General features: G+C 45.1%; 1 protein-coding gene across 3 annotated transcripts in view; it reads left to right on the forward strand.

The window, feature by feature from the left end:
- Positions 1 to 26,200, forward strand: part of LOC134927261 (uncharacterized) — a 989,775-nt gene that overhangs the window by 39,915 nt on the left and 923,660 nt on the right. For all 3 annotated transcript variants that reach the window (XM_063921470.1, XM_063921471.1, XM_063921469.1), the window contains exon 6: positions 6,705 to 6,828. In XM_063921470.1, coding sequence (XP_063777540.1) covers positions 6,705 to 6,828 — 124 coding nt within the window. The remainder of the gene's footprint in view (positions 1 to 6,704; positions 6,829 to 26,200) is intronic.

Consider the following 26,200-nt stretch of genomic DNA (forward strand, 5'->3'; position numbering starts at 1 on the left):
TGGTAAATAGAGGATTTCCAACATTTCCCCCCATCCCCTGACTTGGTGGAACAGTAAATTGCCCCGATACACCCCTGATCTATGGGCCTTATAAACCAACTTAGTTTAGGTTAGTAAAGCAAAAGTTGATAAATTGCATTTATTAATACATATAAAAAATAAATAAGTACATTATGTCTCTATGCTACCAAAAGGAAGCCTCAAGTGATAATATAATATGAAATGTACTAGATTAGACAAAGCGGTTTAAATGTATTTTGGTGTAACGAGCAAGTAGTAGAATTGTGTGGTCAGGAAGGTGCATAGCAGCGGTTGTTATGAAAGGGTTAAGCAAGGATAGTGTCTGAAGAGTGACTGCATTTACACAGACAGATGTTGTTATTCTGGTCAAGTATTGTGTGGGGTCAAGACAAATGTTCCTAGTCAGTGTAGCAGATTTCCGTCCATTGGATGATGAGATGAAAGCCAAGTAAAGGATATGTTATTATAATGTATATTATTATACCTACTATAGCTATATTGCTGTTAAAAGCATGTTTCACTTGTAACTGCCAAAGCAGCGGACTCAATCACTAGGATAATATATATTTAATGCCTGATAGCGGTGATTCAGCCAAAACCTGTCACTATGGCATGTATTACTGGGACAATAACATTTTGTATGTTTAATAGATTTCATCTTGTTTTCCACAGTCTGCTTATTGAGATTTAGCAAATTGAGAGTCAGTGCTTGCCTTTGTAAGCAAAATTAAACACTTATTTTTTAAATAAATAAAAGTAAAAAAAAAAAAAAAAACAACTAAAGTTTAGGGTGCCCCCTAAAGTAAAACCAGCATTAGCGATTTACCCTAGCCTGTCATTGGAACAATCGGGGAACATAGAGAAATTTCCGTTACCCTGCAAAGAAGACGCGGTGTGGGTTCCCACCATAGTGCCAAACGGCTCTAGGCTGGTCCGCATAGATCTGCAATCCTTAGGGAAGTGGGGTCTGCAGAATAGCAAAATTTAAAAAAGTGGTCTCCCCCTTCCCTAGGAACAACCAGCCCTGTGGGGATAACACTAACACTATTCCCTGTAACCCTTTGGTGGTCAGTGTGAGGTTAATAAATGTTTATTTAAAAAATATAGAATTCATATTGGTGCACTACAGGTCTCAACTATCCCTGTCATGACCAGTTTAAATATCTGCAAGTCATGATGGCACTTGGAGAACCACCGTTACCTGTAATGCCCTTGTAAAATAACAAATCTCAAAAAACAACAGGACATGGAGGTTGGGGAAAAGTCTAAATTGTCGCAGTAAAATCCGCCGTCCTCAGAGACAGCCTAACAGTGGTATAGGGACTTCCTATTGGAAGCGTTCCCTACTAATCACAGTGTCAGTTAGTCACATGGAAGGGGTGTTTTTTTCTTCCTTGGACTGCCGGTCCGGACTTGTATAGCAGAGAGAGCGCTTCCCATGGGAAGCTACTCCCCTGCCTTAAGGTGCATACACACGGAGAGATTTTGGCTATGAGAGATTTTGACTAACTTTTCCCTTGAACTGGCAGTAGGAGATTTTGACTAACTTTACCAGAGATTTTGTCTAACTATGCAAGAGATTTTGGCTATGGGAGATTTTGACTATCTCATTTAAATAAGGGGATGAGTGTCATATATAGGATGAATTTACAGGGTGGCTGGTATTTAAATAGCTAAAAGTTAAAAAAAAATTTTTGCGTGGGGTCCCCCCTCCTATGTAAAACCAGCCTCGGGCTCTTTGAGCCAGTCCTGGTTGTTAAAATACAGAGGAAAAAATGAGTAGGGATCCCCCATATTTAGACAACCAGCACCGGGCTCTGCGTCCGGTCCTGGTTTAAAAAATACGGGGGACAAAAGACATAGCGGTCCCCCGTATTCCCCAAACCAGCACCGGGCTCCACTAGCCAGGGAGATAATGCCACAGCCGGGGGACACTTTTATATTGGTCCCTGCGGCCGTGCCATTACCCCCTTAACTAGTCACCCCTGGCCGGGGTACACTGGAGTGAGGACCCCTTAAATCAAGGGGTCCCCCCCTCCAGCCACCCAAGGGCCAGGGGTGAAGCCCGAGGCTGTCCCCCCCATCCGTGGGCCGGTGGATGGGAGGCTGATAGCCTTTCAATAGTAATATTGTTCTTTACAGGAGGCCTATAGGTCCCAGCAAGCCTGCCCCAGCATGCTGGCACTTGGAGAACCACAAGTGCCAGCATGCCCGGACATAAAGGGCCCGCTGGCACCTGTAGTCCACCTGTAAAGAAAATATTAAAAAAAAAACACAACACATTCTTTTAAAAATCCTTTATTAAACTGGGTCTTCACCTGGGGGCGGCGGCCTTTAAGCTCTTTTGCATGGCCGCCGCCTTCCCAGGGCTTCCGGCGTCTTCACCTGGGGGGGCGCCACCTCCCCAGGGCTTCTGGGGTCTTGCTCCGGCGTCTTCACCTGGTGGGCGGCGGCTGCTAAGCTCTTTTGCATAGCCGCCGCCCATCCAGGACTTCCACGGCGTCTTCAGGAGCTCTTCTCCGCTCCTCCTCCGCCGTCGGACTGAAAGCCGCTGCCTCGCGCTGACTTATATAAGTCAGCGGGAGGGGGCGGGGCGATGACGCGGCGAGCCGTGATTGGCTCGCGGCGGCCATCTTGAATTTCAAAAATGACGCTGAGGCGCCATTTTTGAAACTGGTACCGCTCCGCTGCCAAACTCTGCAAGAGAAAGGTAAATTTCCGCCGCCCGCACCGCTGCCGCAACCCACCGCCGCCGCCCACACCGCCACCCGCACCGCCGCCGCCCACACCGCCACCGCAACCCGCCGCCGCCCGCACCGCCGCCACAACCCGCCGCCGCCCGCACCACCGCCGCCTGCAACATCGCTATCGCTGGGAAAAATCGCTGGCCTCTAGCGATTTTAACTAACTTTACCAGCGACATAGCCAAAATTGACTTGCCGGCACTGACTATTTTTCCCAGCGATAGCGACTTAGCGGGGACGCGCATCGCTATCGCTGCCTGTATACACACGGAGCGATCTGCACTAACTTTCTGAGCGATTTTGACTATATAGTCAAAATCGCTCAGTTATATCGCTCCGTGTGTATGCACCTTTACTGTCAGCTCTATCTGGCTTCTATGTGCTGCAGCTGATACAGTCCGTAAAAGCCAGTCTGTTCAACAGTGACGGAGTTAAGCCCTGCCTCCTGGTGACATCAGCCAACAATCACCGGGAGGTCAGTCAGGGACTGCAGCCGGGAGATCAGCCAGCAACCCCCGACCAGACAGGTGAGCAGACGCCGCTGCCTATAGCCCATTCTTTGAACATCACTCACACTATGGGGGAATTCAAATGTTTGAAAAGTCGGTTGGGTGTCTGGTTTTTCCTGTCTATTAGATAAGAAAAAACAGACTCCCAACTGACTTTCTAAACATTTGAACTCCCCCTATTTGTCTTATGTTTTTATATATTATTTATTTTTGGGAAAAACGGCTCCACCCTAGTACGTGTTCTTTGACTATAAATTAAAAAAATAAGTTTGCCATGAACGTATTAGGTAGGAAAAAATGTAATATATGTTGCATTCTCTATAATAAGGAGATGAAATCATGAGGGTGCAATTACACGTGATGTAAAACACTGGTGTGGAGGTAGAAGGGATATTTTGGGTGCCGGCATGGTTGAAATATTAAAAACAAGATGTAATGTGCTTCATTCTGCTGCAGGGGAAAAAATTATCTCAAGAGATTTTAATCTTAGAAAACTCGTCTGTAGTTTATGGAGATTCGCGGAGCTTGAAATTTAAAATAGATTATTCTGTTTAGCTAAAATCCAGCCAGAGATTGTCTGACCGCAATGCTTTATGTCTTCTTTTGTCAGGTTACATTAGTCTGTAAAACAGGAGTTAAACCTTCTGCTACCGGACTGACCAGCATAATGCTCTATGTCCAACATAGGATGTACTGGGAGCCAGAGCCGGCCCTAGGCATAGGAAAACTAGGCAAATTCCTGTGGGCACAAGCAGCTTCTGCTGATTAAAATGATATGCAGCATGCCTATATTCTGTGTGTGACTGCGGCTCTATCTGCATACGAAATGCATTGCTAATGTGTGGCATATGTGTAAGGGACATTATGTGTATAAGGGCATTAATGTGTGTCATATGTGTAAGAAGCATTACTGTGTGGTATGTGTATAAAGGCATTACTAATGTGTGGCATTATGTGTATAACGTGTACTACTTTGTGGCGTAATGTATAGAAAGGGCACTGCTATGTGATCTAATGTGAATAAAGAGCAATATGGTGTGGTGTAATGTGGATTAGGGGCACTACTGTGAGGAGTAATGGGGTGCTACTGTGTGATGTAACGTGAATAAGATGCACTTTTCATGATATAATGTGAATAAAGTTGCAGTACTGTGTGACGTAATTTCAACTGGGGGTATTATTGTGTGGCCATGACCCTTCCCAGCAAGAAAATGCCCCATTTTGGGCTGCGCACTGAATGTGCGCACTGTTCCTATTTAAAATATAGGGGGTAGGAGCACCAAAATGAGGACCACTATGGGTGCGGTGTGATGGTGCTGGGAAAGGGGTACAGGGTCAGAGGTGGAACTAGTGTCTGTGTTAGGGGGCACCAGCCAAAATCTTACCTAGGGCATCATATTGGTTAGGGCCGACTCTGCTGGGAGCTTAGGCCCGATTTTAGAGAAGTATGCGAATGCAGCTGCCAGTGCAGTTTTCTCCACAATGCAGTTGCTGATACTGGCAAGTGAAGCTGCCACTCAGAAATGAAAAGAGACGTTTAACAGAACAAACGCAACTCATTCGCAATTGCGTACACATATGCAGCTTATATGCAAGAACAGCAAACATCGATTGCTCGAATACGTCTATGGCTGCGCAGACTGGATGCGGCAGTAGTCATGCAGGCGCCATGTTTTGTTTTTTTGCGCAAGAGCTTGCAGCTGACGACAGACACGCCCCGCAAACGGCCATGACACACCTGCGTTTTTTACGACCACTCCCCACTAACGCCCTGTTAACACGACCAAATGGTCACTTCATGTCAATCACTTTCCGATGGAATCATCATTGCGTATGAGATCATAGCACCACCTTGACACAGGTGCAATGCAAACGCAGCACATACGCAGTCTGACGATAATCGCTCCGTTATATGGATTATCGGCTTTGTGTACTTCTCTGAATCGGGCCCTTAATGTGGCCTTGGAAAATGTTATGAAAGTTACCTCTTAGGTGGAGCATAGTTGCCAGCAGGCGCTGCCATGCTTAAATTAATGTATGGAGGCAACATGCTTCTGGTGTGTGTCTTCCACCGGGTGGGCATGTAAAGGAGGGGGGTCACTATCTTTAGGCAGTATTGGGCCTCCGTCCAAGCCCCCTCTTCCTTTCCAATCACATTGGCAATGCTTAGAGCTCCAAATAGTCAGGGTAAGGGTACTCTAACTGGGGCTGGTTTAAAAGATCGACAATGTGTAGGTCAACAGTTGACAGTGCAGTAGTGTGTGTGTGTGTGTGTGTGTGTGTGTGTGTGTATGTGTATATATATATATATATATATATATATATATATATGCGCGTGGATATGTATATATGTGTGGATATGTGTGTGTGTATGTATGTATGTGTGTGTGTGTATATATATAATATATATATATATATATATATATATATATACAGTGTGGCACTCACGGCAAGGCTCAAGTGATGGTTATAGTCAACGTTTCAATCAGATGAAAATCAAATCTAATTGAAACATTGACTATAAGCATCACTGGAGTCTTGTCTTATTGCCGTGAGTGCCACACTGTCGATTGCTGTATGTATACTACTTTGTGGAGGCGCTGGGCTTTTATATATTTGATAAACCGGAGTGCCGGACCATTTGCTATATATATATATATATATATATATATATATATATATATATATATAATGTGTGTGTGTGTATATATATATATATATATATATATATATATATATATATATAATGTGTGTGTGTATATATATATATATATATATATATATATATATATATATATATATATATATATATATATATATATATATATATTTTTTTGTCTTTTTTGTAGTTATTTTAACTGAAATCTAACCCTAACTGTCCACTCCCATAGCCTAACCCTAACCATCCCCTTGTTGCCTAAACCTAACCATCCCCTGTCTTCCCCCGGTTTTTGTTTGTTTGTTTTTTCAGTTATTTTAACCGAAATCTAACCCTATTCGTCCACTCCGGTAGCCTAACTCTAACCGTCCCCCTTGGTGCCTAACCCTAACCATCACCTCCCATAGCCTAATCCTAACCATCCCCCCCCTTGGTGCCTAACTCTAACTTGCAGAATCCTGTCACTTGGCTGGACCGGGACCATGCCCAAATGTTGTTGTTGTTTCATAGTGAACCCTTAATAGCATTGATCATGGTTTAGCTTAGTTTGTAGGGAATGTTGGTAACGCATGGAAACTGTTCAGGAATGCAGACTGAGATTAGAGACCTCCAGAGCTGCCACGTCCCCGACATCTAGCAGTTGTGGCGGTTCTGGACTATCTCTTACCACTATGTCTCCACCAGCCTCACTGTGGATGGTGAGTGCTGGCACACAGCGCTCCTTGGTGCTTCTGTAAACTGAATTGTCGCTGTTTCCTTCCTTTTGCACAGTATGGAAGAAGAAGCTGGTGACAAATGTAAAGGGGCCATAGAAAAAGCCCTAGAGTACAATCCGAACAGCCCCGAAGCTCTGCAGCTGATGGCAAGCTATCTCTTCAGTATGGAACAGCCACAGGTGGGTGAGCCTATGCCCCTCTCTCAAGCGGGGGATACACTTGTGTAGTAAGATGGTTGTGTACTCATAAGCACAAGACGTTGACACCTTTGCTCGTGAAATGACAAACAATATAGGGTTAATGTGTAATAACTGACAGGCCAATTCAACATCGCCGTAAATCACACATTTTGTTTAGCAGTCCCATAGGGGCATATGTGTGTGTGTGTGTGTATGTGTATATATATATATATATATATATATATATATATATATATATATATATATATATATATATATATACACACACAGATGCAGGTGTCCGGCACTAGTGTCTCTATTTCAAAAGCTTATGCTCTGGTGCTTTCCAAGGGTACAAAGTCCCAATGTATATGTGCAAAATGGTGGCACTTGGAGACTTGCAAGTAGATGCAAAGAAGTGCTATAATTCGACGTGTCGGGCATCAGCCCATCATCAGGAGTGTCACTGGTGCCCGAAACGTTGAAGCACTTCTTTGCATCTACTTACAAGTCTCCGTAAAAATGCAATTTTTGGGCTCTGGTAAATGCGCCACCATTGCCTCCTGTGATAAGAATCTCCTGAATTAGTGCTGCTGCGCCCTTTTCTCCTTCTACTATATAAACTCCCCTCCAGACTCAAGCACCTCTCTATGTACAACACTCCTCATATCCCTCAATAGTCCTTTTCATGGGTTAAATGAGAGTAGCTCCAGTCTGTCCTTGCCAGCAGAATACAGTATCTGCGGGGAATAGTCCAGCTGACAGTGATATGTTACACTTTAAGCACCAATCTAATGAAATGTCTTTGTGTTTGTTGTTATGGTTCGGTGTGCTCAAATTAATGTTATTTTCAAGATACGCTGGCTACAGTGTTTTCCTCCTTACAGCTGGCAGGATGGAATTGTGTACGGATTATGTATGACTTGGTATATTCTTAAGTGGGGAAATGTGGGGATTTGTATGATTAAATTGTGTTCCTTTTGATTGTTCTAACCTGCGAACCGGAGGACCTGTTGTAGACAACTAGTACCGTGAACCATCTTCCCTCAAATTGCTGCCATGGAAATGTTTGGAGATTATAATGATCTAAAACCAGTAATTTCTCTTCTTCTTTTAATTAAACCTCACATAGGAAATAGCAATAGGCTTGCTAGATGTCATCTATTTGTGTGCAGTAAATAAGTAAACCCATTTGCTTTGCTCTAATCCCTGTAGCGTCACCTTCGTCGCGGTTTTGCTAGTTGATGGGAAAGGGATCACAGAAGGGAAGAAGAACAATTATCCTACCTTCAGATGACTTTGATTATTCTTTCTGTGGTAACACGTACTACATAGGTGCCTTTCATATGTGCTTTTCAGCCATGTTCGTATATCATCAGGTTGAGCTCTTTATTTGCCTTATCCTGGAATATGGTGCTTTGCAGCCATGTTCTTATATCATCAGGCCGAGCTCTTTATTTGCCTTATCCTGGAATATAGTGCTTTGCAGCCATGTTCTTATATCATCAGGCCGAGCTCTTTATTTGCCTTATCCTGGTATATAGTGCTTTTCAGCCATGTTCTTATATCATCAGGCTGAGTTCTTTAGTTTCCTTATACTAGAATATGGCATAAAAGATACTTTCTGGATATAATTGCATCTAATGCAACACAGCCGTGTTGTAATCCGGAGGAATATAAATAAACCGATATGCCTGATGATGCTGATAGATTGCTGAGAAGCCCAGGAGGAGGCTGTATAGAAATATATAAAGTTACCTGTTCGGTAAAAGTTTCAGGACAAAGTAGTAAATGAAAGAAAGCTACTGGTGCAAAACCACGGTCTAGCGTACACATCTGGTTACTATGGAGACAAAGCTACCTTATCCTTGTTTCCGTTTGATCCCTTTAATATGAAAATAAGTAAAACTAAAAGATGTGTCCCTGTAAAATATCAAGGTCATAGCAGCTGGTAAGTATGAGGACTGAGTGACTCACAGAACTATCAGGCTAGGCCGCACATCTACATTAGCAAGCGCATAGATGGAAACCTAAGTTTGCCTCATTCCCGGGCAGCCTATTCTATCACAACCCCCCCCTCATCCCCACCTCCTCCTCCCTCCATCACATTACTGCTCTGAACACTGTATATTTACCTATAAATCTCCAAGCTGGGTACCATCGTAGCAATAAAATTAGAATCCTGCTATTGCATTCCCCCTGACTGACAGCTGACCTCCCTGGCTAGAGACCAATTGTAAATATCCTTTGATTAATGCCGAGACTATAAAGGTGCCCATCATTCAGCTCGCTGAGATCTGATGTCAAAACCCATCTACTTATCCGATCTTCCTGGTAATAAATATCTCATCAGACTGCTGTACATGTAATAATTCTGTAAATTATTGCCAAGCCAGCGATCAGAGGCTGAGGCAGAAATTGCCGGACATAATTCACTAGCGCTCACGCTGACACGGGTCAACTGCTCGGAATAACTCTGTAACGCGGCGTGGCACAATCTGGGGATGAGCCAATACCATTTAAATAAGAAATTGTTTATGCCACAAGGCTGATATCGGCGACTGTTTACAAGCCTGGCAGAAGGTTCGGAAGACGGATTTGCAGCTGGTAAACCTGGTTATTTTTAATCAAGTGCTCTGCTTTGCATTCACTGCTACGGATCATTAAGAAAAAACAATGTATCCATAATTAATATGGAACTAAACCAAAAAATAACAGATAGTCATCTGGTGTAAGAGGGGTCTTTTCATAAATTAGAAATGATCAAAAACTATAATAAACTTGATCATTTAGATCTTGGAAAGCATGTTCTGTACACAGCTAGTGAGTTGGCGATCATTCCAGGTCCCAAAAATCGTGACCTCGCCAAGGACTTCGGGCCTTGTGGATGTAGGTTGCTGCGTGAGATGTTGTGTGCCCTGCCATTTATGGACTTCCAGTATCAGCCAATGATAGTTGGCCATTCATGCCTGGCACCATATGTAGTACACATCGGATGGTACTGTATGTGCACCAAGGGTTTCACGTCATAGTATCATAACTCCCAGCAGTCCCAATTTCAGGGCCGTGAAAAGTGCTGAATTTTGGCCGTGGGTGGGTGCTTCTGGGTTCGGGTGAATCGATGGCGCAGTCTATTCTTGGTGCGGATTTGGCATGTGTTAATATTTGACGTTATGTAGTTTATGGCGGCGGGACCTGCATTCTGATAATTTAAAGCATTGTTTTCCAAACTCTGTCCGTAAAGTCCCGTCTTAGGGCCTTATTCAATATGCAATGCATCGGAGAGGGGATCGCATACTGCCGAATATTGGCCCAGTGCACGCGCGCGCAGGGCCCAAACTGCACGTGCGCAGGCAGAAAGATGCGGTCGCATCTCAGTAATGCAAAGGTCTCTTCCTGATTGACAGGCAGAGGCACTTGCGGGGTGATGACGCTCCATTGCGGGGGCGTGGTGGCTTGGTGCCGCCTATGGCCGTTTGGTGCCACAGGCGACAACTTCGACTGGGAAAATGGCGCCCGACTGATTGCCTTCACAGCAAGGCTGTGCTGGCAGGGTGGCTTCCATTATTCAGCGATGCGATCGCAGTTGATTTGCGATCGCATGGCTGGCGGCCATTTGCATGCTGGACGGGCTTGCTATGTGCTGGGCGTCCCCCCAATACGCGAGTGATAGCAGTTGCAGTTTTGCCTTATTAGCTCAGTGAGGGCATTTACATGCACCTGCCCAGTTCAGCTGTCAATCACCGCTGGCTGACCGCCTGTACACACACAACGATTCACATTATATATATATATATATATATATATATATATATATATATATATATATATATATATCATCGTGTGTGCTCCAGGGCCGACACGATATGTCTGTGACGATATATATGCCAGTGTACAGTGTTTATCCAGCATTAGTCCCGTTGTTAAGCGTATACATGCTTGAACACTGATGGCTAAATCAAAATGCCTTGGTGCTAACTGCCACCTGTGCTCAACCATGGTTATCCTTAAAACCTGGACTGTGAGGACAGAGGGCCTGATTCAGAGGTGCAATTTTGTACTCAGCAGCTATGTGACAATACGCAAATGCCGCAGGAGATGTCTTGTGTAAAGCGACACCGACTGCTGACTTCTCTAATCCGCTGCCTTCATCCGAAGATGCAGACATTAGATCAACATCGCGACCATCGGTCACAGTATCTGATCTCTAAACAACTCTCAGGAATGCCAGTAAACTACGCGTGAAGGCTTCGTCACGCCCAGAAACCGGTGCAGTCACGCCACCTGTTTTCTGGGACGCTTCAGGTCACCTCCCTGAAAAGCCTGCAGCCTGTCTATCATCTTGGCTGACAGGCTATGTGAGTGAAACCACAGCACCATCGTGAGACATGCCTCCTGCGGCTCCAACTCGTACGCAGTCCTGAAAACATAGATCATTTGCAAACGATACGCCTTTTGAAAACACTGATGTAGAATGTGCAATGTGCAGATAATGGGAGTGGTGGAATGTAACGGATTCTGCCCATCAACAAGGACTGACTCTAAAACATGTATGTTCCTGATTCATTCAGAGGTTGACGCAGTGATGATGTTTGCGCAGCTGAGCGTTTTTTTTTTTTTTGTTTTTAAGTGCACGTTCATCAGAGTCGCACTGTGATTGATCAGCGACGGCGGATGCACAGGGGCAAGTGAGTCACTACTTTGTTGGCGTTAACAGGGGTGTCAACCAACGGTATCCAGTCTCTGGGTCGACAGCACTTAGGTGGGCATCCATTAGGTCGACACCCACTGGTTGACAGTGAATAGGTCAACTTGAAGAAGTTCGACATGAGTTTTTCACATTCTTTTTCTACGATTGGGAACGGAAACCTGTTCCGAGTGCAGCGGGGCACCTTGCCCGAAGCATGGTCAGCGAAGCTGTGCACTAATTGGGGTCACTTTACGAAGAAAACTACACCCAAATAAATTTTAAAACTCCTGTCGACCTTTTTCATGTCGACCTAATGGCTGTGTCGACCTATTTCTAGTGTTGACCTAGCCACTGTTGACCCTGAGTCCCATACCCGCTACCAACATGCAGACATGTCATGACCATTTCAGGAGAATGTCTGACCCTGTGACTATTATATTGAATCTGTACACAGTGTAAACACTCCAGCAGCTTATATACAACAGACATTCTGACCAATCAGGGCTTTTCACAGATCTGCTGTGTGCGAAAACTCAGTTGCAAATGCGACCACATCGGAATCGGGCTCTAAGAAAGCAAAACTGCCTAGCACCTCACTGGTATAAATATATATATAAAAAAATATATATATATCCCCATATTAAACAATCTAGGTCACCTGTCATAAAGACTTCCTACCTATTATTATATCCACATATAAGCATTTCATCACCACCACCCGTGGTATAGGTTCCACACTGTCCTTACCCTTCTAAGAAGCCTCTCTTTGTGTGGGCTGACTCCAGTATTCCTGAGAACTCTGAATATCCAGTCAAACATCTGATACTTAACTGAGGCATATTAGTGTAGCTCAGTCCATTGATAGGCTGCATTGTGGTGAATATACTGTATGTACAGGCAACCAACCGAATGGCTGCTGCTTTGATGCGTGTAGGGGACAGGTGTGGTATGGAGGGTCGACCACTATTGGTCGACAGTAGGTATGCCAACATGAGTTGTAGGTCGACAGGGACTCTAGGACGACATATACTAGGTCGACATATACTAGGTCGACATGACATAAGGTCGACATGACATAAGGTCGACATGAGTTTTTTTCACTTTTTTTAGTGTCGTTTTCTCCATACAGTGACCGGGAACCCCAATTAGTGCACCGTGTCCCTTCGCATGGCTCGTGAGCTTCGGGCAAGGTGCCTCGCTTCCCTACCGCTGCGCTCAGAACAGGTTATTGTTCCCAATCGTAGCCATGTGGATCGGAAAGTATGAAAAAGTTCAAAAAATTTGAAAAACTCATGTCAACCTTTTTTTATGTCGACCTAGAGTCCCTGTCGACCTACTTGCTGTTGACCAATAGTGGTCAACCTAGACACTGTTGATCAAAGTCTTGTCAACCTAGATACCGGATACCGTAGGGGACATGTAGCTCCAGCAAAGCCTTTCATTACCTTTGCTAGGACAGTGGTTAATAAATGGTTCATGCTTCTGTTGAAAAGCATAGATTTACAGTCAGTGTCGGACTGGGGCGTAAAGGACCCACTGGGGGAATACAGTAGTAGTTGCCCGTGCTTAAGGGCTGTGGCTAGTTACCACGAGGTGAGACAAGCCCCCACAAGGGCTTGGACAGCCATTAGAGACCATGTAAGTGACCCTCTGATAGAGTAACAATGTATAATTTGAGTGCACTGTCTGGAACCTGACATTAAAGAAAAAGGTGGGGTCCATCTGGGATTTCTCCTGTGCCCCTGTGGGCTAGTCTGACCCTGGTTACAGTAAATATGTGGTCTTAAGACTTCATGTACATGTATGCATTGTTACATTAGAAATGATAGACAACTGAATAGTACCAGTCACACACAAAACTCTAATAATAGATTTTGCCCACTAGGTGGGGCTGTTGAGTTGTCATACAGCATCATTGCGACGTTCCAATTCCACAATAATATATGTTGTTTTTCACAGCTCTCTTCTTATCAGCATTCATTTCAAACGTATTCCTTTACTAATACAATTATTTAAGCAATGAAAATGCAATGCAACACCAAAAAGTATTCATCTTGTCTGCCTAATGGAACTAGTCTATTAGTAGAACTAGTAATATATCAATGAGAGGAGAGGTGGTTTGTCAGGCATTAACGCTTTCATAGCCAGGGAACAAAGCTCTGCCTTATTAGTGCACCTAGCAGTGAAAGGTCTGATGCATATTAATTGCTAAGAAATGGAATTGCAGGTGAGCCCTGTAGGAAGATGTGGCATGTGCTTCTTACAGCTACAGGCAGGATGCCACTGAGCCAGCTTGTAGAATGGTAGGTCGTGTAGCAGCCAGCGCAATACTATAATGCTACGGTCTGGATGTATAGAGAAGGCAGAGGCAAGTGCAGATTGGGATGTAATCATAGTATTACTGATCAGCTATGTAAGTCGGGAAACATGAATTACTTATGTATGTGAACTGATTGCTGCGCAGTGATGTAGCACCTGCCATTTATAAGTGTCCAGATTCACACATGCAATACAGTAACCCTTTACACTAGTAATGGAGAATGAAGCAGCCACTGAATCCTGCAAATGTCTTTATTATCGACCTGCAAACATGAACTGTTCCATGTCGTACAAAGCGTGACCCACTCAGTCATTCTTTAGTGGGTCAGGGGTTCCGTCCCTTAGGTATTCCAGGTTCTGTTTATAGAATTTTTTTAGTCATCCAAAAGTCAGTTAATCTATTTGGCATCATAACACCTGATCCTAACGGGATACAATTAGCAAGTTTACAGCCACTATGTCACAGTGACTATGTAGGTGGGATAAAGCCAGCATCGGGATTCCAACATGGTGGAAATTCTACGTAAAGCATTTTAATCATGCAACAATTCTAACTGTAATCTGATTTAGGTGCATGTTTAAAGTTAGGGTTACCATACGTTCCCTTTAAACCGGGACGCTCATGGATTACACAGGTTCTATGGCTGATTAAATCCAGGTGAAATGTAGGCTTAAAGTCAGCCAGCCACAGAACCTGTGTAATTCATGAGAGTCCCGGTTTAAAGGGACAGTATGTTAAGCCTATTTAAAGTTAGAATACCCACATGGTTAAATGCTGTGCTGCAATCCCGGGCCTGGCGTTCTGCAGTCTACATAATTACTGACAACGTAGTGACTGTAGACCAGTTATATATAATATCACTCATAGACAAATCCTGGAAAGTACTTGCTGTCATAATAAATAATATTAATTATATGTTTAGCATTTAAAAGTGAGAATAAATGTTATTGACTTTTATGACTTATAAATAGTCATTGGGGGATAATTCCAAGTTGATCGCAGCAGGAATTTTGTTAGCAGTTGGGCAAAACCATGTGCACTGCAGGGGAGGCAGATATAACATGTGCAAAGAGAGTTAGATTTGGGTGGGGTGTGTTCAATCTGCAATCTAAATTGCAGTGTAAAAATAAAGCAGCCAGTATTTACCCTGCACAGAAATAAAATAACCCTCCCAAATCTAACTCTTTCTGCACATGTTATATCTGCCTCCCCTGCAGTGCACATGGTTTTGCCCAACTGCTAACAAAATTCCTGCTGCGATGAACTCGGAATTGCCCCCATTATTCCTATTTATATCAGAGTTAATTAATTGTATCACCCTTGAATACAACACAGATCTTCTGTGCTAGTATATTTCTATCCATAGTACAGAGGATGACCGGTATTTATTTATTAACATTTACTTACTGTATGTAGCGCATACATATTCCTTTGCACTTTACTGTTGGGAATAGAGCGGTAATAGAACAAGACGGGGTAATAACAGACAGACAAATAGATAAGAGGGTCCTGCTCCCCAGCTTACAATCTATAGTGTGTTGGATGCTAGTTAAATGACAATGAACACCTCTGTCTTTATGATATTTAACATCCAGAAAAGGAAAACAAACAATTTAGTAAAAGTTGCAGGAGGACATGTACAGTCCAATAAATTAGTGTCATTAGGAGGGGGAAACTCCTTTAATGGGGTTGATGACCTAGAGAACATTGAACATTTTGAGCTGCAAGTTCTAGGCTGAAGGTGTAATGGAAAATGCCAGGTTTTTTAATGGCTTTATGACATTCTGGATTTCCAGAGTGAGTGCTCTGTGTCTTGAGCTGAGAATGTAATCTCTTAAATCCACATTGATTATGTCTGTTGTCTACCCAAGGCCAGATTGGGTGATGACCTTGCTGATAGAACAGGAGCTAACCAGAAGCCGAGTTTGTGCCTTTGAGTACTTTATAGTCTGTGCATGTGATCTCCGTACGGGCTGCTACACACAGGCAATGAAAAATCAGTGTTAAAGTGGAGACAAAACCTTGTACTTTAAAAAAACAAAAAAATCATTTTATCAGAGCATTTAAAGTGCGTCATTAAGATTTCTCAAAGCTTCCGTGGATCATAGTGCGCTACAGTTTGTATGATGGGAATTGTGACCACACTGCTTTGTGTTTTCTAAAGTGTTTAACACCAGAGAACCGCTAAAAGTATTAACGTTCAAAGATGGTGACTGCCATAGGCGCAGCAGCTATGAGGCTTCATCCGATCTGACCAATGTTTCTGTGTGAGAGGTTGTTTTTATTTTCATTGTGAGGTACATGGGGCCCTTACAAATGTTGCCACAAATTACTAGTTGTGCCCCTGTCAACATTGATGCCATAGGATGCTTATCCAAAAGTGTGTTGTTGCTTGTAAGTGTCCATTCAGATCATTCAGGGATCCCGGCCACCGGTAATCCGGCAGTGGTCTAGCGCTAGAGAGCCCCTTGCGGCCACGGTGGCTCACCACAGGTTATATTCTCCCCCTGTGTGTGTCATGTACACCCATAGAGGGAGAAAAGGCTGTGGTGCCGATATTCCGGCTGCATTTCACCGCCTGCTGAGATTCCAGCGTCGGCATTGTGACCACCGTGATCCCGACAGGCGGTCTCGGTATTGCCTCCCATCCATTCCACAAGTAACCTGCACTACTGAAAGTTACCAGGTTATGTTCAAGTTTACCTAAGGGAGCTTATCCTCTCCTGTGTGACTCGGGATAGTCTTACTAGTATGATATAGCGTTTCCAGTTGGGATTTTATAATCTGGATTTTTTAAACAGGTTTAATATTCCAGATTCCTTGAATTGGCCGCCGGGGGATCGGGTCATTGCCCCAATACATTGGTGAAGTATGGGGCCCATTAGGCGTTATCCGTGGAGATTCTAATGACCTTTTAGTCCCGTTTAGTAGAACTTCCTTAGCAGAAGTGGAATCTTCACCCTATGGATAGGGATTATTTTTTTCTGTCTGTTTTTATTTTTGCTGACACACATTACAGGCTCCTCTACATCAGCGTCTTTTATAAGAGAGACTTCTTTCATCCACTCTGTCAGATGCCAGTTATGAGGTTGTTTCTTGGCTTGACTGTTTGCTTGCGGAGGATACTGCAGATGGTGGTGGGTTTCCAATTTCGTAGGGAGTGCTATCCCAACAAAAGGGCCGACCTCGAACCTTCCTCACACCACCATATTGGTCTTAATCCATAAGGTGCAATAACATCATAGTTGATTAAAAAAATGTAATAGTTATCTGCCGTTGTTCCCAGCTGTTGCTTGTCAGAGCTTGAGGTACATTTCTGATTCTAGTGGTATGAATGTATCTAAGGAAACTTTATCTAGGTTTTCCCTATATAGTGTGGTTGATTGAGACAACGCAATGTGGGTGTGTTTGCGTGATGTTGTGGAAGCCTGTTTTATTACCTCATGCTGATGCGAGTTTTCATAGGCCAAATGTGAGGATCCGTGCGTCCTCTGGCGGGAAGCCGCTCCGCCCACTGTTTCTCTTATGTCCTAGAGAATGCTGGGGACTCCAAAAGGACCATGGGGTATAGACGGATCCGCAGAAGACATGGGCACACTAAAAAGACTTTGACTGGGTGTGAACTGGCTCCTCCCTCTATGCCCCTCCTCCAGACCTCAGTTAGATTCTGTGCCCAGGAGTGACTGGACACACACTAGGGGAGCTCTACTGAGTTTCTCTGGAAAAGACTTATGTTAGGCTTTTTTATTTTCAGGGAGACCTGCTGGCTATAGGCTTCCTGCATCGTGGGACTGAGGGGAGAGAAGTCAGACCTACTTCTTCTTAGTTAAGGGCTCTGCTTCTTAGGCTACTGGACACCATTAGCTCCAGAGGGTTCGATCACTTGGTTCGCCTAGCTGCTTGTTCCCGGAGCCACGCCGTCACCCCCCTCACAAAAGCCAGAAGAAAGAAGCCGGGTGAGTATTAGAAGAACAGAAGACATCAGACGGCAGAAGACTTCAGTAACGGAGGTACAGCGCAGCGGTAGCGCTGCGCTCCATGCTCCCACACACATCACCAACGGCACTTACAGGGTGCAGGGCGCTGGGGGGGAGCGCCCTGGGCAGCAGTTACTGGGGTCAACCTGACTGACAAAAGGCATATTTGGTGCCCGGGCACCGTATACTATACCCCCGCCAGTATAAATATTTCAAATTTGAGCGGGACTACAGCGTGCCGGGAAGGGGCGGGGCTTAGCCGCACAGCTCACCAGCGCCATTTTCTCTCTCTCCACAGCCGCTGCAGAGACGCTGGCCCGGACCTCCAAGCTCCTTCAAAGTAACAAAGGATTAAAAAGGAAGGGGGGGGGCACATACAATTTGGTGCTTTTTTATTGTTAATGACAGCGCTAACCACATATATTATTGCTTTGTAGTATATGGGCGCTGGGGTGTGAGCTGGCATACTCCCTCTGTGTTTCTCTCTGTAGGCTTCCCTGTGGGTCTGTCCCCTTGTTTTGGGAGTGTGGGTGTGTCGGTACTACGTGTCGACATGTCTGAGGCTGAGTGTTCCTCCCCGGAGGAAGTTACTGGGGGCGCAGAGAAGGATTTGGGAATGACTCTGTTGGCACAGCCGACTGCTGATTGAGTGAATATGTTGAGTACACTGAATGCAAATGTGGCTTTATTGTCTAAGAGGTTGGATAAATCTGATTCTCAGACGCAAACATGGAGGAAATCCATGGAGGACGCTTTGTCTCAGGTACAGATCCCCTCGGGATCACAGAAACGTTCATTTACCCAGATGGTAGATACAGATGCCGACACGGACTCTGATTCCGATGTCTATTTCATTGAGGCTACTTTACACCCAAGGGTAGTTAGGAGTATTCAGTACATGATAGTGGCTATTAAAGATATTTTACATATCTCTGAGGAACCTGCTGTTCCAGACACAAGGGTTTGCTTATTTTAAAGGGAAAAAGCCTGAGGTGAAGTTTCCCCCCCCCCCTCATGAAATGAACGCTCTTTGTGAAAAGGCTTGGGAGTCGCCGGACAAGAGGTGGCAGATTCCCAAGAGAATATTTATGGCATATCCTTTCCCCTCTGATGACAGGGAGAAATGGGAGTCGTCTCCCAATGTCGACAAGTCTCTATCCCGATTGTCCAAGAAGGTGGCGCTGCCGTCTCCCAATGTCGACAAGGCTCTATCCCGATTGTCCAAGAAGGTGGCGCTGCCGTCTCCCAATGTCGACAAGGCTCTATCCCGATTGTCCAAGAAGGTGGCACTGCTGTCTCCTGACACGGCTGCTCTCAAGGATCCAGCGGATCGCAAGCTGGAGGTAACATTGAAGGCTATTTTCGTTAATACTGGGGCATTGCTCAGACCTGCTGTGGCGTCGGTATGGGTGAGTAGTGCTATTGCTAAGTGGGCTGATAATTTGGCTTCTGATATGGATACCCTTGATAAGGATAACATTCTTTTGACTCTTGGTTATATCAAGGACGCTGCAGATTACCTAAAGGTAGGTGGCGAGGGATGTTGGCCTCTTGGGATCAGGAGCCAATGCCATGGCGGTCTTGGCCAGGAGGGCGCTGTGGACTCATCAATGGAATGCTGATGCCGACTCCAAGAAAAATATGTAAGCTCTCCCCTTTTAAAGGTAGTGTCTTGTTTGGTGACGGCCTTGCTGACCTGGTGTCTACCGCTACTGCGGGTAAGTCATCTTTTCTTCCTTATGTTCCCACACAACAGAAAAAGGTGCCCCATCAGCAGATGCAGTCCTTTCGGCCTAATAAATACAAAAGAGGGAGGGGTTCGTCCTACCTCTCTTCAAAGGGTAGAGGAAGGGGAAAGAGGTTGCCTGCAGTGTTAGGCGCCCAGGGCCAAAAGTCCTCCCCCGCCTCTACCAAGTCTACCGCATGACGCTGGGGCTCCCATGCGGGAGTCCGTGCTGGTGGGGGGCCGTCTCCGAGTCTTCAGTCAGGTCTGGTTTCAATCGGCCCTGGATCCTTGGGTTTTGGACATAGTGTCCCAAGGGTACAAACTGGAGTTTCAGGAGATGCCCCCCCACCGCTTTTTGAAGTCGGCCCTTCCAGTTTCTCTTCCAGAAAGAGTAGTAGTAAATGCTGCGATACAAAAGCTGTGTCAACAGAGGGTCGTTGTGCCGGTTCCCCCGTCCCAACGGGGGGAAGGGTTCTATTCGAGCCTCTTTGTTGTGCCGAAACCGGAAGGCTCGGTCAGACCGATTCTGAACCTAAAATCCCTCAATCCATACTTGAAAACTTTCAAGTTCAAAATAGAATTTCTTTGAGCTGTGATCTCCAGCTTAGAAGGGGGGGATTTTATGGCGTCAGTCGACATAAAGGATGCCTACTTACACGTCCCGATATATCCTCCTCATCCGGCCTTCCTGAGATTTGCGGTACAGGATTGTCATTACCAATTTCAGACGTTGCCGTTTGGGCTTTCCACGGCCCTGAGGGTTTTCACCAAGGTTATGGCGGAAATGATGGTACTCCTTCGCAAGCAAGGGGTCACAATTATCCCGTACATGGACAATCTCCTGATAAAGGCGAGATCAGGAGAACAGTTGCTAAGAAATGTGGAACTCTCCCTGTCGGTGCTGCGACATCATGGTTGGATTCTAAATTTGCCAAAGTCTCAGTTGATCCCGACAACTTGGCTGCCCTTCCTGGGCATGATCCTAGACACGGAGCTACAGAGAGTGTTTCTTCCGGAGGAAAAAGCTCTGGAAATGCAGACCATGGTCAAGGAGCTTCTGAGACCGGCAAGAGTGTCGATTCATCAATGCATTCGAGTGCTAGGGAAGATGGTTGCGGCTTATGAAGCCATTCCGTTTGCCAGGTTTCATGCTCGGGTGTTTCAGTGGGATTTGCTGAACAAATGGTCCAGGTCTCACCTGCACATGCACCGGAAAATAAGTCTATCTTCCAGGGCCAGGATTTCTCTCCTGTGGTGGCTGCAAGGCTGTCACCTTCTAGAGGGACGCCGATTCGGAATCCAGGACTGGGTCCTGCTGACCACAGATGCAAGTCTCCGGGGCTGGGGCGCAGTCACGCAAGGAAGAAGTTTCCAGGGAAAATGGTCAAGCCAGGAATCTTGTCTCCACATAAATGTTCTCGAGTTAAGAGCCATTTACAACGGCCTCCTGCAAGCGAAGAACCTTCTTCAGGGTTTCCCTGTCCTGATCCAGTCGGACAACATAACAGCGGTGGCGTATGTAAACCGCCAAGGCGGAACAAGGAGCAGGGCGGCAATGGCGGAAGCCACAAGAATTCTCCGCTGGGTGGAACAGCACGTGAGTGCTCTGTCAGCAGTCTTCCTCCTGGGCGTGGACAACTGGGAAGCAGACTTCCTCAGCAGACACGATCTCCATCCAGGAGAGTGAGCTCTTCATCAAGAGGTATTTGCAGAAGTGATAAGGTGTTGGGGAATTACCTATAGCACTATCACATCAGTGTTACCTAAGGTTTGCCATCATCCAGGAACATTTCCAGTTCTAAGCTCTGCCTTTCGGGCTAGCTACAGCACCCAGGGTGTTTACCAAGATCATGGTGGTTATGGCAGCTTGTCTGCGCAAACAAGGGATAAAAATATTCCCATACCTCGACGACCTGTTAATCTTAGCACAGTCGCAAGATTTACTGTTGAGCCATCTTCAACACACGATAGTTTGTTTACAGAGACACGGGTGGCTCATAAATTGGGAAAAGTCGTCCCTGAATCCGTCACAGCGGATGGTTCATTTGGGGGCCATATTGGATTCAGACCTACAGAAAGTTCTCTTACCAGAGAAAAAGATAGTCAAGGTGGAGGTCATGGCTCAGGAAGCATTGCAAGCCCAGACAATGTCAGTCCACGCAGCAATGCGACTGTTGGGTCTGATGGTATCAACCTTCGACATGGTGGAATATGCGCAATTCCACTCCAGACCATTGCAGCACCTTATTCTGACCAAATGGAACGGAAATCATCAGACGATAAAGAAGCAGATGATAAAGATTCCAGTAAATGTAAAAAGGTCTCTAGCGTGGTGGCTACAGACAGACCATTTAAACAAGGGGAGACCCTTTTGGATAAAAGAGTGGCAAGTCCTGACAACAGATGCCAGCCTGCAAGGCTGGGGAGCGGTACTCGGAAGCCTATGGTTCCAGGGAAAATGGACCGCAAGGGAAAGTCGCCTGCCGATAAATCTGTTGGAGGTAAGGGCCGTTTACTTGGCTCTAGTTCAGGCAAAGGACAATCTACAAGGAAGACCAGTCCAGTTCCGCTCAGACAATGCGACAGCAGTAGCATACCTCAATCATCAAGGAGGAACTCACAGCAAGAGTCTGATTGAGGAAGTAACTCCCATTCTAAAATGGGCAGAACTCCATCTCCCGGCATTGTCAGCAGTATTTGTCCCGGGTGTACTAAATTGGGAAGCGGATTTTCTCAGTCGGCACACCATTCAGGAAACCGAATGGGCACTACACCCAGAAGTGTTTCAGACACTGGTGAACAGATGGGGTCTACCGGAGATAGACCTTATGGCGTCTCGTCTAAACAACAAAGTTCCGAGGTACGGATCGAGAACAAAGGACCCAGGAGCGGTCCTGGTAGACGCACTGTCAGTAGAATGGAGGTTTCAGCTGGCATATCTGTTCCCTCCAATATCTCTGTTACCCAGAGTAGTGAGAAAGATAAAACAGGCAAATGGAGCAATCATTCTAATAGCTCCAGCTTGGCCAAGAAGGCATTGGTACACAGATCTGTTGAGAATGTCCATGGAAGCACCGATACTGCTCCCTCAACGTCCAGATCTGCTAATGCAGGGTCCTTGTTGTCACAGTCATCTGGATCGCCTATCTTTGACGGCGTGGCTGTTGAAATCTCTATCCTAGAGGCTAAAGGTTTTTCGAAACAAGTAATCGAAACTATGCTTAGAGCAAGAAAGCTTTCTTCGGCCCGTGTGTATCATAGAATATGGCAAGCCTATATTCACTGGTGTACTGGAAAAATTTTCAATCCGAGATCTTTTAAAGTAGCTAGGATTTTGGATTTCCTTCAAGCAGGATTGGATAAAGGTTTGAAAGCTGCTTCCTTGAGGGTTCAAGTATCAGCGTTAACTGTATGGTTTCAGCAGAAGATTGCTGATTTACAGGATGTACGTACATTTTTTCAAGGAGTAGTACATATTCAACCTCCATTTGTTCCTCCTGCAGCTCCCTGGGATTTGGATTTAGTTCTTAAATTTCTCCAGGGTTCTCTGTTTGAACCACTTGAGAGAGCAGATCTTAAATGGTTAACGGTTAAAGTTCTTTTTTTACTGGCAATGGCGTCAGCCAGAAGAGTGTCAGATTTAGGAGCATTATCATGTAAGTCTCCTTTCCTAAGTTTTTTTCCAGACAGAGCAGTTCTCAGAACGAGATCTAGTTATCTTCCAAAGGTGGTGTCAAAGTTTCACCTGAATGAAGAGATTGTAGTCCCAGCTTTTCAGGTATCGGGACTATCTGCGGGAGAAGCGTCGCTGGACGTGGTCCGAGCTTTAAGAATCTACATAGATCGTACTAGTGCCATCAGGAAAACAGATTCTCTCTTCATCCTCTACGGATTCCATAGAAGAGGATGGCCTGCTAGTAAACACCTGTATAATGTAACCAGGCAACATGTGAAAGGGTTAAGTAGGAATCCCAATGAGTGCATGTCAGATATGTGTTTTATTAGGCTAGTATATCAGGGATTTTATGTATGTATGTAGGAGGAGGCCATTTAACGATATGTCTGTTTATTTATTATTCTGCATTTACTGCAGTTTCAGGAAGTGCAAATGTCTAATAACGTTTAATCATCTCATCGATTATACAGCCTGATAAAACCAAGGTTTATACGTTTACTCTAGTGCTCTGTATGTGGTTATTGGTGGTAAGACATATATTCGTTCTGGTACTAGTATATTGTGTTGTTATTTTATTGTGTACTGTGTATGCTGTACAGTATGTTTGTGCTGGTGATAGTAAACAATATTGTGTGTGATATATATTTGTAGACTGTGATATGAATGTGCTGTGTATGCAGTATATTTGTTACATTGTATTATTAGATATGTAGTGGTGGTACTCCATGTATTTTTGCTGGTGATATTACACTGTATTTGATATGTTCTGTGTATGGTGTATAGCAGTGATTTTCAACCTTTTTTTTACTCGCGGCACACCGAACAATATTTTAAAATTCCCAAGGCACACCATCAGTTCCCCACAGAATAAAACAAAACACACACATTGGCCCTCACAGTAAAAAAAAAAATCACACATACATTGGCCTACACAGAAAAAACAATCACATTGCTCCCCACATAAATCATGTTGCTCCCTACATAAATCCTATTGCTCCCACATGAATTATTCACATTGTTCCCCCCATACATTCTTCCCACATAAATCCTATTGTTCCCCACAGGAGAAATAAAATAACAAATATTATTATAAGCTGTCCTCCTCCCTGTCCCTCAGTGGCTGGAGTTCTTCATAGTGGAGTTCTGCGAATACTGAGCAGCGGGCGGTCGGGCAGGTGTGGATGTGTGTTGGCAAGGAAAGCGGTGTATGCAGGCGGGAACTGGAAGATGTGTATGCAGGCAGGTGGGTTGGCTGGGTGGTGAGACGCGGCGGCCGTGACCTATGATATCACACCGTTTTCAAGGCATAGGTCACAGCCGGAGCACGACTGATCCTCTAAGAAGAGCCTGGGCCAACAGTTCACTCTGAAGGTACAGGAAGCTGCTCTGGCTCCGCGGCACACCTTGCAACTGGTCGCGGCACACTGCTTGAAAAAGCCTGGTGTATAGGCTTGTGTGATAATAGGCCCTACACACTAAGAGATAATACTGAAAGATATGATCGATTTCTTCATTAATGAATGAGATATCGTTCATATCTTTCAGTGTGTAGGCACCAACGATAAACGATGTGCGGCCCCGTAATCGTTCATCGCTGGTGCCGGGTCACTTATACATGCATACCAATATGGACAATCTCGGCCATATTAGTATGCAGGGCTATGGGGCCAGGTGACGGGGGGAGTGAAGAAACTTCACTCCCCTACCCGCCGCCGGTCGGACACATTCATTTTCTTTTCTCTCCCGAATGCTGTACATGTGTGGAAAGCATTAGAGGATGGCTTGAAGGAATTAAATATGAACAAACCAAGCATGAAGAAATGTTTGGGCCGCTATAAACAAGCGTTGGGACCTGCACATATTCTTGCTGACTTGATGGACCCACATGACTGTGGTAGTTGTTTACACTGCAGAAGAAAAGGTAGAAGCTCTTAAGTTTGCCAGAGAAAAATATGCACATTCAAATACCATTCTACCAACACTAGTCAACATCGAAACAAAAGCAACCCCGTTTAATGACCTCTTGTTTGACCATGATGTTGTGTCAACAGTGGCACCAATAGATTGGGAGGTATCCAATTGCCGCGGTCAAAGACCACTGTTAATTGTATCGTTGGAGGCTAGCGCTTATCGCGGATTATACTTTGGGTGCCTCTGGCACCCGATGTATAATCTGTAATAAGCGGGCTGCTGGAGCCACGGGCCACTTGATGTGTTTTTGCGTGATCGTGGGTCCGTTTTCACCCGATGAAAATGGCCTGTAATAGCATACTGCGATAATGGCCATTAGGTCATTAATTGCGATATCTGTCCATTTTTTATCGTCCGAAAACGGAATGGTCAGGCTTTAATGATTCTGCTCTAAATACACCAGTACTGCCACGTGTAAGCTCACCAGTCTCCGCACGGGGTGAGGGGGGGGTTCAGGGGGGAGGGGGGTAGATGAGGTTAGTAGTTGATACAATGTAATGCAACGGGAAGTTTAAAAAAATAATCAAGTCCTGCAGCTTTCTCCAGCACAATGAATCAATAAATAAGATTATTCAGCTAGTTAATAGCATTCCAGCCAATCAGGAGCCCGGATAGCCATCGCAAATGTGGTGCCCTCTAATACGTCCGCAGTACACTTAGACGCCACGAAAACTATAATAATCCTGAAAACATAGCCCTCATCATTAACCCCAATGCATGCGGCTGCTACTATCTTACCTGCGCTTGTGCTGCTGTCTGCGACATTATCATAGGGTTGTGCCACTGGCTTGTGGTGTTGGTCATTGCTGTTGTACTAGTACACGCTTGTGATGCTTGTCTGGTGTCTGAGCAGCTACCAGTGTCAGCCCTCCCTCCTCAGCCACCCACCTAACGGAAGTACAGGGAGTGGTGGTGGAGGGAGGTAAACATGTACTAGTGGTACCCTGTATTATATATGATGTATGCTTATACTACTGAAGTGACCCTGTTATTAGATATGTACTATGTGTGT

The sequence above is a fragment of the Pseudophryne corroboree genome, chromosome 5, assembly GCF_028390025.1.
Source record: "Pseudophryne corroboree isolate aPseCor3 chromosome 5, aPseCor3.hap2, whole genome shotgun sequence".
NCBI lineage: Eukaryota > Metazoa > Chordata > Amphibia > Anura > Myobatrachidae > Pseudophryne > Pseudophryne corroboree.